Source organism: Aptenodytes patagonicus, chromosome 1, assembly GCF_965638725.1.
Source record: "Aptenodytes patagonicus chromosome 1, bAptPat1.pri.cur, whole genome shotgun sequence".
In the NCBI taxonomy this organism is placed as follows: domain Eukaryota; kingdom Metazoa; phylum Chordata; class Aves; order Sphenisciformes; family Spheniscidae; genus Aptenodytes; species Aptenodytes patagonicus.
In genome coordinates, this window is record NC_134949.1 from 90,595,400 (window position 1) to 90,608,132 (window position 12,733).

General features: G+C 50.8%; 1 protein-coding gene across 1 annotated transcript; it reads left to right on the top strand.

Moving 5' to 3' along the window:
* Positions 1-1,981: 1,981 nt before the first annotated feature.
* POPDC2 (popeye domain cAMP effector 2) lies at positions 1,982-12,696 on the top strand. Its single transcript, XM_076328815.1, has 4 exons — positions 1,982-2,487; positions 4,882-4,990; positions 8,267-8,771; positions 12,605-12,696. The coding sequence occupies exons 1-3, from the start codon at positions 1,997-1,999 to the stop codon at positions 8,723-8,725; spliced, it is 1,059 nt and encodes a 352-aa protein (XP_076184930.1). The 5' UTR covers positions 1,982-1,996; the 3' UTR covers positions 8,726-8,771; positions 12,605-12,696.
* The last annotated feature ends 37 nt before the right edge of the window (positions 12,697-12,733 follow it).

Consider the following 12,733-nt stretch of genomic DNA (forward strand, 5'->3'; position numbering starts at 1 on the left):
TCCCAAGATTTTTGTTGTAGTGCTTTGGCTATAAGATCATCCCTCCCTCTTTGCAGAGAAGGTCAAGAGAAATGAAGTTCTTCGTTTCTCCATACCTCTTGCAGCTGAGCCTTGTTCTGCTTCAGTCAGTAGGATTTATTTCTTCACTTAAATAAGGGACCACTGGAGACAAGGTTCCCTGTTTCACTTCACCCTTAACAGAAAGCATCTTTCTGAGTGGATCGTACTCACCCCCTGTGCAAAGCTTAATTTGTCTTGTTTCCTTCCCATGTGGCAACCTGTCAAGATGGCACAGCCTTTGCTGCTCTTGGGAGTCGTACCGCTCCGTGTTGCACGTGGGCTAATCGTTGTAGAGATAGATTGTACTGTCCAAGACCATGATGAATTCTTTGTTGTTGCCGTAAAGCATTGCTTCGGCCTCGCCCAGTAGACAGTGTTATTCCAGAGCACTATTAGTGGAAGAGGCGATTAGTGTGTCTTTAAGTGAATGGTGCCACTGGGAATGGCATGTTAGGCAGGGCAGCTGCAAGCTCGGCCTGAAACACGACCACCCTTGAAACCCTATCTCTACTCCACTGACCCATGCAGGCTGACTTCATACTGTTGACTGACTGTGCAGGTTGCGTCAATGCCTGAAATGTAACTGCTTCCTGGCAGCGGGGCAGATCCTGCCTGTATGACTGATAACGTGTTTCTCGAAGCAGGGGAGAAATTGCATTTATGCATCTTTTCTGTGGCTGACCACGGAGGACTGAACTCGGCGGGTCCCCCTCGTGCATGTGTCCTGGGTTACCCGAGTGGAAAGTGTTCGCTTTCCTCTTCGTGCTAAATTAAGGTCTGGGGGGTTCCAAATAGCTATAAAAAAATGAAAATGTGAGATGACGTTTCCCAAGGATGCTTCCCAACAGAGTCCGTTATCTGTGGGGTGGGAGAATCCCCTCTCAACTAGGATTTCCCTGCAAAACATGCTTCCAAGCGTTACACTCCCAAAGTTTTACGCAGGATAGTCTCCTCTTTGTGACAGATGAAGCTGGGTCCCAGCAGCTCATTTACTCTAGCTTTATCCCTTGCAATCACAACTGTCTGCCCGTGCAGAGCTTTACCTCGTGCCCCTTGGTCCAAAACGCCCCACGAGATGGAGCTCCCTGGAGCAAGGGGAGGCTGTGCTGCAGCGCCAGGAAAGCATTTCTCGAGGACCAGCCTCTCTTCTTTTGCTAAGTCCCTGCCACTGCTACAAGCCACAGCGGGAGAAGGGGGTGACCTTTTTCCTTTTTTGTGCTGGGTGAAAGTCACTCTCCTGCAGGAGCGCAGGGCGGTGCAGAGCCCCATGTGTGGCTGGAGCTCGCCACGATAAGCTGGTTGTTTTTCCCCTCTCCTTTCCCCTCCTCGCACTGCGCCAGGCTTATCTGGGTGCCTGAGTTATGTTAAGTAGCGGGTGCGTGCTTGCTCTCTGTTCTCCTCGCTGCTTTTGCTCCTTGGATTTCAATTCCAAACATGGTTATCCATTTGGGGTCTCTCTCCTTTCCGCTGCCAAGTGATACACATTCCACACTCAACACCAGCTCTCTCCGCTGCTCTCTCACGGTCGCTATTTCCATTTGCCGGAGGGCAGGCGAGAGAGGCAGTGCAACGAGATCTCTGTCCTGTCTGCAAGTTTTCCAGCTAATGGCCTCTACTCTTTCTTTCACTGAGTTCTTTTGGCCTCATATTTGCCAGCTCCTTTTCTCACTGGTGTGGCTAAGGAGGGGGCCAGCCACCAGTTTGTGAGCCACAAAGAGGAGAAACGATCCCTTTTGGGATTTTTCGGGTGCAAAAACGTTCAGCGGCACTTTAACATGTCGCTCTGAAGCGCGCTGCTGTGGGACCAGCTGGCGCTCAAGAGGAGGAGGAGGAACAGCTACCCAGCAGCTCTGGTTTCAGACCTCTGCAGCACCCTTTGTGTATGACAATTCATTTTGAGCGCAGGATGGCCGGGGAGGGTGGGGAGTGGGGAAGGATGAGTGCAAGCAGCCTCTCCTGGGACCAGGCTGTTCTCCAGCCTCCAGTGTGTGATGCCTGGAAGGAGATTATGGAAGGAGCAGCCTACCAGCTGGCCAGCTGCATTGTCCTCCTGGGTTACATGGGGGGAAGTGGCATCTTTGGGTCCCTCTATATCTTTGGCCTCCTGGCCCCAGGCTACTTCTGCTATGCTCTGTGGGGCTGGCTGAGTGCCTGCGGGCTGGACATCTTCGTCTGGAACATGCTGCTCGTCCTCACCTGCTTGCTTCAGCTGGCTCACCTGGCTTACCGGCTCCGCAGAGACACCATCCCGGAAGAGTTTGACCTCCTCTATAAGACCATGTACCTGCCCTTGCAGGTGCCCCTGGAAGTCTACAAAGAAATCGTGAAGTGCTGTGAAGAGCAAGTCCAGTCGCTAGTCAGAGACCAGAATTACGCGGTGGAGGGCAAGACGCCCATTGACCGCCTCTCATTGCTGCTGTCTGGCAGGTAAAGGCTCTCCTGTTTCTGAACAAAGTCTGACAGCAAAGCGCTGTGGCTTATTGTTCTCTTTGCACGCTCTGTAGAAACTGGGGTGAGGATTGTTTCCTTCCTCTGAAAGGGCTTTGAGATATGCATCTGTTTGTTGGGGAGAGGGGTAATTTGCTTTTGGGGGTTGTTTTTGTTTTCTTTTGTTTTTCTAAACTAGAATATTTCAGGCAACAGTTTGCAGAATCAAGCTATGTACAGTGAAGTGGCCAGCTCAGCCTTGCCTGTGGCACTGTTGGGGAATCCTTACCTCTTTCTCTGTCATTTTAAAGTGATCTTGTTTCTGATGGGAGCAGGCTGGCTGCGAGAGAGTGTTTCTCGAGGCAGGAAGGCAGTATTTATGGACCTGTGGTCTCTGGGGCTACCAGGCACACCTCTGTGGTGTGAACGGCTGTGCACTGAGTACACCGAGTCCTCAGTTCACCTGCTCCCCCTGGCCAGCAGTGTTCAGGGAGAGGTTCCACCCCTGTTCCAAACACCTCAACCCTCAGGGGTCTGAAATTTTTCACTCTGAGGGTCATTTCGTCAAAAGAGAGCGCAATCTCCTGTGGTGGATCCTGCCACATCAGGCCTCTTTCTTTCCCTGTGCTGTCATGCATTCATGATGTTCCTTCCTCTGGACCACCAAGGAGGACCTCAGGGACCTCTAGATAGTCGCACTGGGGATTTGATTATTGAGTGAACTGTGCTGATGAAGTACTGGCATTTGTCCACCTGAGATCCTGTGGCATGCCTTTATGAGCATCTCTCTTAATGATTTGCAAAATCCAAATGCATACAAATAGTAATGATATTGGCTTCCCAGCTGCTGCCAGGCACTTGGCACTAATGTCAAGTGAGAGTGGGAAAGGAAGGAGATCTGTAAATGGGAGCAGTGCTGAGCTGTAGGAGGTGTGTCTCACAAGGATCTTCCTTTGGGAAGACAAACCCGGCATCACCTGGGGCTCGTGTTTTACTGCGGTGGTCCATCCTCTCTGGTGAGGGGGTGTGTAAAGAAGGCCTGTCCCTCCTTTTTTTTTTTTTTTGGTGTTTGTCCCTTTTCTAGGATGTGTTAAGAGCATCCTGGGATCACTGACCAGTGCTGAATGGCAAAGCACTGGGAGGAAATTGGGTACGTGTGTTTCCGTTAGGTGTCTCCCCTCACCAAATGTTTGTGCGGAGCAGCTCGCTCTTAAGTTTACCATATCTGCAAATAACGTTAGTGGGGAAGAGTCTGTGCTGTCTTGCCCCGCACTGGATAATCTGATGCTGCTCTGTGGGCTTGAAAGTGCCGCAATGGAGAGTAAGCCAGTGCTGGTGGGGTAGTTGTTCTGCTCTCTTTTGCAGTGGGAAGTATGCATCTTGGCCGGTATAGGACGCACTATGGAGATGGGATTGGATTTGCATTTCCTGGTACCCACTCTATTGCCTTGTGAGGTCCTTGCTGACCCAGCAGAGCATTGCTACTCTTATGGTGCCCCCTCTTAAACTGAACAATAGCAAGACAAGGGGGGCTTGGAAATGCAGAATGTGCCTGGATCAGGCAACCTGCTTCGCGATCCCTGACCCTTCCAGGCAGCACTCCCAGCTGACTGGAAGCCAACAGTGTAACTCCTGAAAGCAAGAATTGCCTTTGTGCATCATGCAACGGGGGAATGTGGCGACAGAGAGGCAAGAGGCCCCAAATCTGGTGGTGGCAGAGCTACAAATAGAGCTCCAGAGTGCCCTGCCATTGCCCCAGGCCTGTGCAGCTCTCCTTCTCTGTTCCCACAGCAGAGCTGGGTGCAAGTTTGACCTTGACATCGATAGGCAATTGTAGCAAAAGTAGGGGAAAGGGATACTTGGGAGGCCAAGAGACATTGAATGGTAACGTGCAGCAAACTATGAGCTCGCAGCGCGATGTGTCAGGAAAGATGGTCAATGCGATTTTTGGGGGTTCTGTGTGTAACAGCTTCCCAGCATCGAGGCAGGGAATGCCTTCGTGCAACCCTGGGGACAGGAAGAAGATGCAAGTACAAAGAGCCACACGCTGGCTTAGAAGTACCTGAAAAGCAGCAGCAGTCTTGTGGGCTGAGAATTCCTGGTTTAGGACCAAGCATTACACCTGTGAGGGCTGGCTTTGTAGCAGGAAACAGAAAACAGATGGAATATGGGGAAGCGGCAGCAAATGTCATTTCCCACAGAGAAAGGAGGGACAGCCCCATAGACTGGAGCATCTGCAGCTGTCCCGGAGAAGGTATGAGACATGCATGAGATGAGGAGAAGTCCTTTCCTCCCTGGTGGGACCAGCTGCCTGCACACTGTGTGAGCTAATCAGGTTTGTGTGACATCTGTTTTGTGGCCTAAGCCTGTGCGCCTCACCTGTCCTCTCTGCAGGGTCCGAGTGAGCCAGGACGGACAATTCCTTCACTACGTCTTTCCGTACCAGTTCCTGGACTCTCCAGAATGGGAGTCGCTGCGACCCTCTGAGGAAGGAACTTTCCAGGTAACCCGGTGTGGCCCCGCAACAGCCCAGCTTCGCTCCTTGCTGCTTCGTTGCATGTCTGAGAAGGGGACGGAGGGGGCTCATTATGCCATTCAAAGCTAACTGGGAATACTTTCTTCCCCTTCCTCATGGTTTAGCCAGCACAGGATGGTGTGATCAGCTGTGTTACCTTTTTTTTTCCTACCTTCCTCTGAAGACCTCCGTGCATGCTCCTACTATCAGCTGATAGCAGGGAGGGTGGAGTGTGATGCTCCTTCCAGTTTAGCAGGGAGACGAAGTATTGGATTGCTGGCTCTCTTCCATTACAGCGTTCCCTAGTACCTGTATTGATGCATTTGCCCTGCATGCTGCTAGCAGGGTTCATCATTCCAGCATCAGGATGGCAGCCGTGGTAATATGCAGCAGTGATGTAAATCCATAAATATCCTGTTCCTCACAGAAGTTTCTGATGGTGATGTGTTTGGGGTGGAGAAGCAGAAAGGAGGATTCATACCCGAATATGGTTCTTTCTGAGCAGAAGAATCCCTTGCTGAGAGGCCAGACCAATTCTTATTTGCAGCAACTGAAAGGATTTTGCTCTTGCTGTCAACACTCCACAGTATTTGTTTGGCTTTCCTTCTGGAGATTACTTAAGCCCACATCTCTCTGCCTTTAACTCACATCCCAGGACAGGCTGATCCCTGTCAGGATGTCAATCTAGAATATGTCAGTTAGGGCATATGAGGAGGGATTTTGCTAAGCCCTTGGGAGCATGGGACAGTTATGAGGGAATGGTGATGCTTTCCCATGAGGGCAGCCACGTTCAGACTTGGTTAAACCAGGGCAGCTCTCTGAATCTGCTTTCCTCGGGTCTGAATTTGGCCCATGGCGGTCATGGCGGTCGCTCCTGAAAGCTATGCCATCACCAGTGATCACAGCCTTGCAAGAGGAACAGTTGCAGGAGGTGGCTGACCGTGTGACTGTGGCACAGGGCTACAGCTCGTCAGCAGAAATAGGGATGTCGGGGCAAGATAATGGGGTAGAGAGGGCAACAACAGCATGGTTGTGCTAGGGGTGGGGGTATCTCATGTTTTGCACAGGGCTTCAATCCGGCAGCAGATTGCTGCTAGCTCCTGGACTGTATTTGCCTGAGAGTTGAGCAGAGAGAACAATGGCTGCCCAGTGCTCCTGGCAGGGAAATGGCCGTCTGGATGGCATGCAACCTGCAAAGACATCTGCAGCGTTTTCTGAGCTAATTTCTGTGGAACTGAATGTTCCCAGACCTCCTGAGTGTCTTTATCTGTGGTGCGTGAGACAGCTCGGGAGCAAGCTGGTGCCAGGCTGCACCAGCCCTGACAGCATCACACTCTTGGCCCCTCTCCTGCTCTGCGAGAGAGGGCTGGTCAGGGAGGTCGGCTGCGCCTGGCACCAGGATGGGGAGGTCGAGTCCTAGGCGGGGAAAGGCTGCAGCCATGTGCTGGAAATGCCTAAAACCCACGTCTGCTTACTGAGGAGCATGAAGAAGTAGTAGCCTGTGTGAGCATTCAGCAGGTGAGACTTGACCAGTCCGTGTTCCTGGCAGGACATTACTCTTGATGGCCATGCTTAGCCATGGTGATGTGCTGCTTTTGGCAGCTGTTTAACCCACTAGTCCCTCTTACCTGACTAGTTAATAAAACTCTGTGGCATATCTCAACCTTATTCCTAGCATCACAATCATTTGGTTAAAAAAGTGCCTATTTGACTCTGGGACTTTGCTGGAGGAGGACATGGAAGGTTTTTCTTGCCCAAGTTTTCCCCATGGCTCTCTGGATTGAGCAGTTTCAATCCTGAGCGCACCGAAAAATGGCAGAAGCATGACTTGGTCTACAAGGAGAGCCAGTTTCCTTGAGCTTTCTGCTTTGGCTGTGTCGTCTTCCCACAGGACTGCTAGCTCTCAGTGTCTGAAGGAGTTGGGTTTCAGGGCTGGCATTTCCCCTCAGAAAGCTGAATTATGGGCTCTGCTGATGCCGGAGCACTTGTGTTGGGGGGATTCATGACTGAAATCTGTCCTGCTGCTTTGGTTAGGAGGCAGGTTTCTTTGTTACATCTCACTTAATCCCTCATGAGAAGCAGAGGCTTTCGATTGCTGTGCCAGCAATTGGTTAGGAAAATGAGATTCTGGTCATTTCAGTTTTCATGTGACCCTTCCTCTCGCTCACCTCGTCCTGGGAAAGTTCTCAGGTTTTATCTCCTATATTTCTTTCGTAAGGCAGCTGCTTGCATGGCAGTGGCATTAAATATCAAACCCAAGGACACACACATGCAGCCAAGCCATGTTCAGCTTCCCAGTGGCCCTCTGCCATGGTGGCTGGCCAAGGAGACCCCTGGATATAGAGTGAAAGGGAGCCCCCGGGATATTTTGGCTTCGGCTCTTGTTCACATGTCGGTGTCTCCATTACACTTCGATGTTCTTCTTTGGCCCAAGGCAGTTTGACCCTTCCTGTGTTTCTTGCCTTTTATTATTAAATTTATATATTACAATATACACTTATGTGTTGTATAATGTTTTTTATTATTTATAGTCTGATCTTACAGCTAGGGGGACAAATGGCTCTGTTTGCATTGCCAAAACCCAAAGCAAAATGAAACGTTCTCTAAAATCAGCCCAATAAAACCTCGAGTGAGCTCCCTACCTACACACAAACACAGTAAACCCCTTTTATTTCCTCTCTCACTGAGCTGTGCCGTGCATCCTTCAAGGCCATTCAGCCCTACAGCGCCTAGCAGAGCTCATGAGACAGGATGTCCCTCTGGTGCAGGGTGACCAGGCAAGCCTTCCAGGTGGCCCTTGCCATACCCAGGGCCTTCTTGGAGCAGGGGGTGTGCGACCCAGCGGCAGGGTGACCTGGGCCAGCTGGGCACACAGAAACACTTCCCTCCATAACGTTTCCGTAGAGGGATAAGGCCATCTGTGCCACCCTGCTCATTTCAGCTACATCGCTCAGGTGTCAACAGGGAGCAACATCTGAAAGTGAGAGGGTGAAACGTAGCTAGTCATGTGGCTACATTAAGCAAGGGCATGCTGCTAATTGCATAGGAAAACCTGGTCTTTGGCTCCTTGGGGAGAGGAAGCAGAGGCGGGTCAGGATTTATCTGATTGGTTTGGGCAATCTGGCTCTCCAGCCCTGTCGTCTCCAAGGAGAGCAAGGCGTCAAAGGGGCTGGGGTCCTTAACTGGAGAGAAGCACGCAGCCCCGAGGCCGGTGACCCCTACCCCGGGTGGTAGGGCTTACTCTGCTCCATCCCTGCCCCACAGGTCACGCTGACGGCCGAGACCGACTGCAGCTTCATCACCTGGCCGAGGAAGAAGCTGTATCTCCTCCTGAGGAAGGACCGCTATGTTGCCCGGCTCTTCTCCTCCCACCTGGGCTACGACATCTCAGAGAAGCTCTACTCCCTCAATGAGAAGCTCTTCGCCAAGTTCGGCCTTCGCTTCGACATCCGCTTGCCCAGCCTCTACCATGTCCTCGGGCCAGCCTCCTCTGAGGGGGAGTCAGAGGACTGTGAGGAGCCACCACCCGCCTCTGGCCAGGCTGGTGCCTCCGAGCCCCCTCCGCAGCCACCACCGCCGCCGCCACCGGCTCCACGGCCCCGGGCATCTCGGCCTGACAGTGACCTGCTGGGTGAGGACTCCACCAGTCTTGTCTTGGAAGATTTTGCTGAGTTGCCGGGGTCTTTTATGGACTATGTGAGCGAAGGGGAGTATATGAAGTGAGGGCACTGCTGGCACGGGCACGCCTCACCCTGTGTGGGACCCCTGCGTAAGTACCCACTTGCGGAAGCAAGTCCTTCCCGCGATGCAACTGCCCGGGCAGAGCGACGGCCCCCAGCCTCTTGCCCTCATTTGCCGTGGGTTTGCTCCTGCGCAGTGTTTTTTTGCCTGCTGCCCCAAGGAATCCCGGGAGGTGGGCTCCAGCTGTGTGATTCTTAAGGAAAAGCAGCAGGGTTGAAGGCTTGACTCCAGGCACCAGCCGCACTGTGGGGTGGAAGGGAGGGTAACCCAGCCGTAGGAAGCTCTTCCCTGCCTTGTCCTCTCTCCATCCCTCAGGGGAGGCAGAGAAACCAAAATGGCGTCCAGGCTGGCAGGTGGTACACTAGTGCCCACGGAGACCCCACAGGGCTCGACCTGGCTCGCCGTGAGGTAGAGCTGTGCCTGGAGATAGCCCAGTATTGAGCTGAGGAAGACATCTGCATGTGAGAGAGCAGACAACCCAGGATACACTGACAGGGGTAGGAACAGCTCCAGGGTTTACAGCGGATTGATAGTGGGGATTTGCTGTACACCTTGCAAGTGCTCAATCTGGGCAGGGGGGGAAAGCTCGTAGTCCTTCCTCCCCCTGCCCACCACAGCTCATCCCAGCATTTGCTCTGTCCTCCTTTTTGCTGCTGATCTTTGGCTCAGACGGATTAGTAAGGTATTGAAAAGACTGCCCTGTGTGGTATAGCTCTTGCCTCCAATGACCCTGGGTGGACTGACAGGCTAAATAAACATTGTTTTAACACACCCCAAACTCTGCTTTCCGGTGAGTGGGAATGAGATGCTCTCTTCCAAAATGCCAACTCTTTACTCTTGCAAGGGAAAAATTCCCGGCCTGGTGGATATTGGGGCAGAGGAGCAATGCAGGCGAACAGAAATAGATGGGAGGGTGGCTCATGAAATGCTTGAAATTCAGATCCAAGTGGCCAGGAGAGAAATTCCACGCTGAGCTACTTTTAGCCAGCCGCTGCACGCCAGCTGCTGCACACCAGCTGCAGACCCCAAAACGTGCATTCCTGCCACTGCCCCATAATAGCTGCTTTCTGGCATCCAGCTGCCAGACACCAAGCCTGAGACTGGGATTTCTGTCCTAGAAGTGACCACTGCCTGTGTACCAGTTGTGTCTGCATGGCAGGGAGGAAATTGCAGGGCTGGGCTGCAGCTGGGGAGACCATCTTCCAGCAGGCATCCTTGAACACAGTGCACCATCACACCCTGGTCTTCCCTGCGCCCTACTTCTGGGCTGCAAATGCTTGGGCTGCAGACTCCCTGGCAGGGAGCATGAAGCAGGACACAGTGAATCCTGGCACGAGCCCTGACAAGTCTGCAGTAATCTTCCCCACCCTGTAGTGCTTCTGCACAAGCCCCACCGCTGTGACGGCAAGGGGACCGTCCCTCCTAGCTGCTCTAAATGAAAAGGCTGTCTGGGTCAGACAGCACTTGCTATTTGCAGTAGGCCTCTGGTGGAAGAGGCCTTTTTTTCTGTTTTATCCAGTTGCTGTTCTTAGTTTTTGAAAACGGTGGAACTGGAAGATCTTCCTGTTTTGTACAGTTCTGCTCTGAGTTGAGTCAACGTGCTTGTTCCTGTACTGCTTCCATGCCTCCAAACTTAAAATCTGGGATATGAAGAAACTGGCCAGGGAAGGAACAAGTGTATTTGAGTTTGCTTGAATCAGATAAAAAGTCAGCAAGTTTTGCTTAGTTTTTTCTTTAAAAAAAGAAAAAGGAGACAGAGAGAGAGAGAAAGAAAAAAAAAAAAATCCTTATTTGTTTTCTAGCTTAGAAGTCCTAGGAATGTGAAGTCCCTGGTTTTGCTGGTAGACTGCCGGCGATATGAATTTTCAGCTTTTTCAGTCCTTACTTGGAGAGAAAGGAACACTGAATCATTTATGAGACAGCCATCCTCCTAACTGTCAGGCATGTCTGTTGAATAGATGCAATAAAAAATGAATGCAGTTAGTGTTGTAAATGTGGTGAAGTCACTTTGTCTAGGCTTTGCTTGTATTTTGTCTTCTCAGCAGAAGGAAATTCATTCTCAGGTCATTGGCAGAATTCTCCTGGTTGATCAAGCTCAATAAAATCAGAATTTCAAATGCAATTCAAAAAGGAAGGAGGCAAGGAACACCGTAGCTTTTTTTGAATTGTTTCCACCTGTTTTTGGTAATGAGTCAATACTGTAAACCTACACACAAGAGGTGTGTGTTGGGGAAGGCTTGTGCTACGCAGCACAAAGCTATTCTTTCTTTCACACAATTCTTTTAAAACACAGTGGAAGCTGGAAGCTTTTGTCTTTCTAGATCTTGTGAACGAGGTGTGCTGATACTTGCAGTACAGACCTGCAATAAAAGCCCAAATGTTTCAGAGGCCAGTATTTGGGGTGGGAGAGGAGGATGATCTTCCTTGTCTGTCAGTCTGGAGACAATAGCCAGTGTGGTATTTTAATTTCTAAGGTACTTAAACAAGGAAACACAAAGTCTGTTTAGTGTGTCCATAACAGTGGAATGAGCGCTTCCTTGTTACTCTGCTCACCACTGGGGTGTCCTAATCACATCACATCCCAGCAGCACAACAGCAGTTTTCACACCTGGACAGTATGCCACAGCGACTTGAGTGCCTAACCACAAAAATCAGTGATACAGAGGGACTGCAGTCTTCCCTTCTGGCCAGGTACTTGTCACAGCTCAGCGGATGATCTGAGCAGGTCTGCCATGGCCCAGGGAAAGCAATTTCATAACTTTTCCCTTAGAAGTGGTGAAAACATCCTCAGTAAACAGGTATTCCCTGCAGTGTCATTGTTCAAAGTAAGGATAGGTGCGGTCCCAGAGATCAGAGCTCCCCTGAGGCTTTCCCCAGCTCTGTGCTCTCATCTCCTTTGCCAGCAACTTCCAACCTGGGTAATCACCTTCCAGCTCTCTAAATTCCCCACGCTGAAGTGCTTCTATGGATCACGTTCCTTTTCATTTTCTGTCGCTGCAACAGCCACCTTGCAATGCCACACTGCAGGAGGGCAATTCTTGAATGCCCAAAGTGCTGCAAAGATCATGCAGAAGAAAATATTCCTGGGAGATACATTGGCCTACTAGTCTTATCATCTAGTTCCTTGAAAGAGTTTCTAGTCTGCTTACAAGCAAGACAGACTGTGATATCCCACTGATGAGCACATTCTTTCTCTGAGGAGGAGAGATATTTCAGTAACTTACAGGCTGCCTGTTTAAAAGAGGCAGATTCAAAGGTTCTGTTCAAAACTCGCTTTAACAGTGTACTGCTGTATAGCTCAATGCTCCATAGCAAACTAAGCTTTATTCCTTGCATGAAAATTTGAACAACCAAAAGCCACCTGCTTTTTCCCCTTTTCATGCTGCATTTGCTCTGGTTCATTGCCATCAAGTGCTTGCACGATGTGGAGCTGCTGCTACTTGGTTTTGTACAGTTACATCTGGGGGCTGGCTTTCTATCCGGTGGGTGAGGCGGATGGATGGATGCTTGATGGCCTGTAGCTTGGTATCTAAGTTAGTAGGAATTGGTTTATACCCACTTTGAGAGTAAAATCAAAGGAGCTCTGGGCTTTTAACTGATATTACAGATGGTGCTTTGGAGGGGTTTGTTTTTGCTGCCTCAGGATGGGTGGGTAACTCCATTTTCTGAATTATCACATGTTGAACAATTGCAGTTTTTGCATGCTAATTTAGGAGGGGAGGGGAGAAGGACAGGTAACGATGGGCTCCATGAGGTTTGTGTCTTGGAAAAGTTTGGAAGTAAGAATTATTCCTGTGATAATAATGGTGCTCTCTTTCTTTCTCTCTCTCCCCGCCCCCTGCTCTCATTTTCCTCCTGCAGCCTCTGGAAACCTTCTCCGGAGTTCCCCCCACCCTCCCTGCAAAGGACGAGCCCCTCTGGCTCCCACTCAGACCCCCGAACTCTAGGGAACAACAGTCTGTCTTGATCCTGAAGCCCCTCCGAGGGAGC

Excerpts from the sequence above, each read along its gene's own strand:
- POPDC2 (XM_076328815.1), top strand. The coding sequence starts at position 1,997 with ATGAGTGCAAGCAGCCTCTCCTGGGACCAGGCTGTTCTCCAGCCTCCA. Across the intron at positions 2,488-4,881 it reads TCATTGCTGCTGTCTGGCAG|GGTCCGAGTGAGCCAGGACG; the intron begins GTAAAGGCTCTC and ends TCCTCTCTGCAG. Across the intron at positions 4,991-8,266 it reads CTGAGGAAGGAACTTTCCAG|GTCACGCTGACGGCCGAGAC; the intron begins GTAACCCGGTGT and ends CCTGCCCCACAG.